Here is a 4,194-nt window from a genome sequence, read left to right as displayed (position 1 = left end):
TTCGACGCCTTCTCCCGCAGGTCTCTCTCCCGCCGCCGCTCCCCATCCAGGTCCTGGGCCTCCATCGGCCTCTTCTCCATGCGCCGATCGCTCATCACCGCCGCTGCAAACGAAATGGGAAGCGAAGGAGGGGGGATGGGGCGAATGGATCTGGCGAGGTGAGCAAGGCGCCGCACCTCGTTTCTGGTTGCGGGAAACCCTAGCGAGGGGGCGAGGCAGCCGCGTCGCAGCCATAAGTATGTGCCGTGGCTGGGCCTAGACCTAGGAAACGCTGGCGCGGGCCTATCCGGGCCAGTCGGCCCAGTAGGAACCAGGCCACCGCCCGCAGGCTGATGTGTGGGCCCCACTAGGCAAGACACACCCTCGCCACCCGTCCCAGGCATGGGGGCCGGCCCACGGCCCACTAGCCCGACCACGGCCCCAGGCCCAGCAGCGCCAACCCTAGCCTGCGAGGAAACAGAGCCATCGTCCTCCGTCGACAGCCATGCCGCCGCCTCCACCTCCTCCGGCCCCTGACCGGCGGCCACCTGCGACGGCAGGCGCGGCCACTCAGCCTCCGAGGCCACTGGAGCGAGCATCGCGGACGCCGCCCTTGACCTGATCGTCCGCGCGGCATCTCCAGGAGACGCCCCCCTGACCGGGGTCTGCGAGGGCTGCCAGACCCGAACAGCGACGGCACGCGATCCCCGGCCACCCGGAGCGAAACGACGACGCGCCCCAGCGGCGCCGCTCCCCTCGGCTTGCGCGTAGGCGACAAAATCACCCAACGACGGGCCCTCAGGCACCGGCCGCCCTGCCTCCGACTCCAGATCCACGCCGTCCACATCCTCCGGCTCCTCTCCTGCCAACGCCCAGAACCTACCTCCTACCGACGCCACCACCGAGCCCACCGCCGCGCCCCGCCTCGACCAAGCCGGGGAGGAGCCAGCACCACTCCTAACCACCTCCCAGCCCTCGCCGGCCGGAGCTCTGGGCGACCGGGGCAAGGCGCCCGAGCCGTCGCCAGAAGGAGCGCCTAACGGTCTACTCATGTTTCCTTTTCCTTGATGATGATTCTTACCGAGCTGCTCGAAAGAGGCGATGATAGGGGTGCGGAGGGGGAGGACGTGCTTAGGTTTCAGCGCGGGTCTGTTTGGTTTTCTCTCCACCGGTTTATGTGTTATGTGTGTGGGGACGTGGCGGGGAGGTGTGGAGGGGTGGTGGTGGTGGTGGTGGTGGTAGTGGGAGGTAAGGCGAAAAAAAAGCTTGACGAAAAAACACCGTGAAACGGAGACTACCGACTCCTCCGTCGGGAGTAGATATTTTCGTAAAATCGGTTATTTGTTTCCTAATTAATGTGATTGAGTGATTTTTCTTAAAATCAATTATTTGTTTTTTAATTAATGTGATTGAGCGACTTAAGGTAGGCCAATTAATTTAGATTTGATCTTTAGAGATTGATCGTGATTGATTTTACATTATTAAATAATTTGCGCCAGCATGGAAAGTTCTGATCCGTTTGGATTTCTTTCATTGTGTGAGTGGGTGACGCGAAAATAAACCGGTGAAGTGGAGGAGGGGACGAAAAAACCTACGAAAAAAACCAGCGAAGGTGGGAGGTGGGACGAAAAAAAAATCCAAAACAGAGACTACCAACTGCTCCATTAGAAATAAAGATGTCATGCTCTACCATGTGGCATTATCAAGACAAGTTAGGTTATATCTACATTCGGAGGTTCGTATGGAAGAAAAAAAATCTACCTAGCAAGTGGTAGCTTGATTTTTCTTCGAAACCTTCATTTCTTCAAGATCAATCGAAACCATCCATTTCTCGCCATATTGCCATGCATTTTCTTAATAAAATATCGCCATGTTTATACTTTATACAGAAATCAATAGATATATTCCCATATGGTAAAAATAAATTAATACCTTGTTCTAAAAAAATTAATACCTGCCAGCGCAGAAAATTATACAGTAATGTTTCCCTTCATATATTTTTTTGCATGGAGTTTTCCTTTCATACTACTCATTTAGAGGTAGTACATTAAGGCGTATATAATCACCAGCCAAATGGTCAAGAAAGGGCTGTATTAATACGTACGGGGACTCGTATGCACCTGGTGGGATCGATTATTGTCCTCCACATAGCAAAACGACCAAGATACTTGAGTAGGAACAATGGAGTGCCACGGTACTGTTAGTTTGGTCGTGCTCGTGCTCGTGCTGCTCCGGTGGCCGGCGTCGAGCTCTGCGTGGGCGCCGGTGTCGAGGACCATCACCGTGGACAGTGAAGGGCGAGGGGATTTCAGGAGCATTCAGTCGGCGGTGAACCTCGTCCCGGACGGCAACCGCGAGTGGGTCAGGATCCACGTCCGGGCAGGGCGGTACAGGTTCGTCTTCTACGTACTTTTTTTGGCATGGTGATCAAGGTACATAATTTTACATAATTTAAGACCAAATTAATCTTGGCTAAACCATTGATTAGTGGCAAGTAAATCATTTAAGCTTGCAAAGGAAGAGATGCATACAATCAAGGGAGAAATACTTTCCTTTTCTTCTCTATAATGAGAGATACATGTAGTCAGGGGAGGGATACTTTCCTTTTCTTCTCTATAACGAGAGATACATGCAATCGGGGAAGAGATTCTTTCCTTTTTTTCTATAGGGCTCAAAACGGATTTACGAGGAATTAAAAGAAATGCACCCTGCATTGTGAAATTTTATCAAAAAACAAATACACCTTATATAAAGTAATGAAGGAAGTACTAGGTAGTTCGGCATTGCTTCAACATGTGGTAAGCAAGTATGGTTATGATGGTACATGTGGTGCATGCAGGGAGAAGGTGACCATCCCAAAGGAGAAAGGCTACATCTTGCTCGAAGGGGAGGGCCACTCGAGCACGGAGATCTACTTCGACGACCACGCCCACGGCAGCACTGACGGCTTGATGCGCCGCGGCGCCGACGCGATGCTGACATACGAGACCGCCACCTTCAGTGTCTACGCCAACGACTTCGTTGCCCGTGACATCGCCTTCACCAACACGCACAACGGCGTCAACAAGAGCCACGTCACCCAAGCGCTCGCGGCGCTGGTCGACGGTGACCGGATCGCCTTCCACCACTGTGCCTTCAACGGCTTCGAGGACACGCTCTGCGACAACACCGACCGGCACTACTTCCGTGAGTGCTTCATCAAGGGCGGCGTGGACTTCATCTTCGGCTACGCCCGGTCCATCTACGACGGCTGCACCCTCGTGTCCAACATACCCCCGCGGTACGGCCGGCGTCGTGCTGGGTGGGTGACGGCGCACGCTAGGCGCCACGCTGGCGACCCCGGCGGTTTTGTGTTCAAGGGCGGGGAGCTCCGAGGCACCGGGCGCCAGTATCTCGGACGCGCGTGGAACAAGTACGCCACTGTCGTCTACTACCACGTGAACATGTCCAGTGTCGTCGTCCCGAAGGGGTGGGCTCCGTGGTACGCTGGCAATGATACTAACGATGTCCTGTTCGCAGAGGTTGGGTGCACCGGCCCCGGGTCGGACATGGCCAGAAGAGTGCCATGGGAGAAACATCTCAGCGAGGCAGAGGTGAAGAAGTTCGTGGACATGAGCTTCATCGATGACGGCTGGCTAAGCAAGCAGCCATAGCCGGGGATCGATCGGATCATGGGTAGCTGGTTGCACACATATAACATACGAAATAGCAGGATGAATTGCGAGCATACAATCATTTCACCTTGCGCGCGGTCTAGAGAGGGAGGGGCCCACCTTCTTTTTTTTCACACGAAAAGGACTTTATTTCTCAAAAACAATAGAAAGGTCATCTACGATAGGCGACTGCTACAAATCAGCCGACAAAAGATCAGCCGTCTGGCCTGCTGTTGATTTGCCCACACATAATTTAATTTAGACCGCTTGATCCCTGATGACAGGAGCACACAAGGAACATGCCACCGATTCCATCCGCAACTCCCGTGTCTCCAGCGCGGCGCCTCCGGCATCCCCTTTCCCCTCTCCCCGCGCCATTGCAACACGTAGCTCCGGCGTGCTCCATTGCAGCATCGGCGATGCTCCGGCGATCCGACGATGCTCCACTGTAGCACAAACGATTCTCTCGATGGCCTGACAATGCTCCAATGCAGCAATGTCGATGCTTCTATAGCACCACACGGTGGCCATTGATGCTCCATTACAGCCTCCACTAGTAGGA

General features: G+C 54.2%; 1 protein-coding gene across 1 annotated transcript; it reads left to right on the top strand.

Moving 5' to 3' along the window:
* Nucleotides 1-2,160: 2,160 nt before the first annotated feature.
* LOC123048767 (probable pectinesterase 66) lies at nt 2,161-3,632 on the top strand. The gene is made up of 2 exons (XM_044471801.1): nt 2,161-2,372; nt 2,819-3,632. Exons 1-2 carry the CDS (start codon nt 2,161-2,163, stop codon nt 3,630-3,632), a joined length of 1,026 nt encoding a protein of 341 aa, XP_044327736.1.
* The last annotated feature ends 562 nt before the right edge of the window (nt 3,633-4,194 follow it).

Source organism: Triticum aestivum, chromosome 2D (genome assembly GCF_018294505.1).
Source record: "Triticum aestivum cultivar Chinese Spring chromosome 2D, IWGSC CS RefSeq v2.1, whole genome shotgun sequence".
In the NCBI taxonomy this organism is placed as follows: Eukaryota; Viridiplantae; Streptophyta; class Magnoliopsida; order Poales; family Poaceae; genus Triticum; species Triticum aestivum.
The sequence above is the reverse complement of the archived record's forward strand: the minus strand, read 5'-3'. Positions and strand labels throughout refer to the sequence as shown.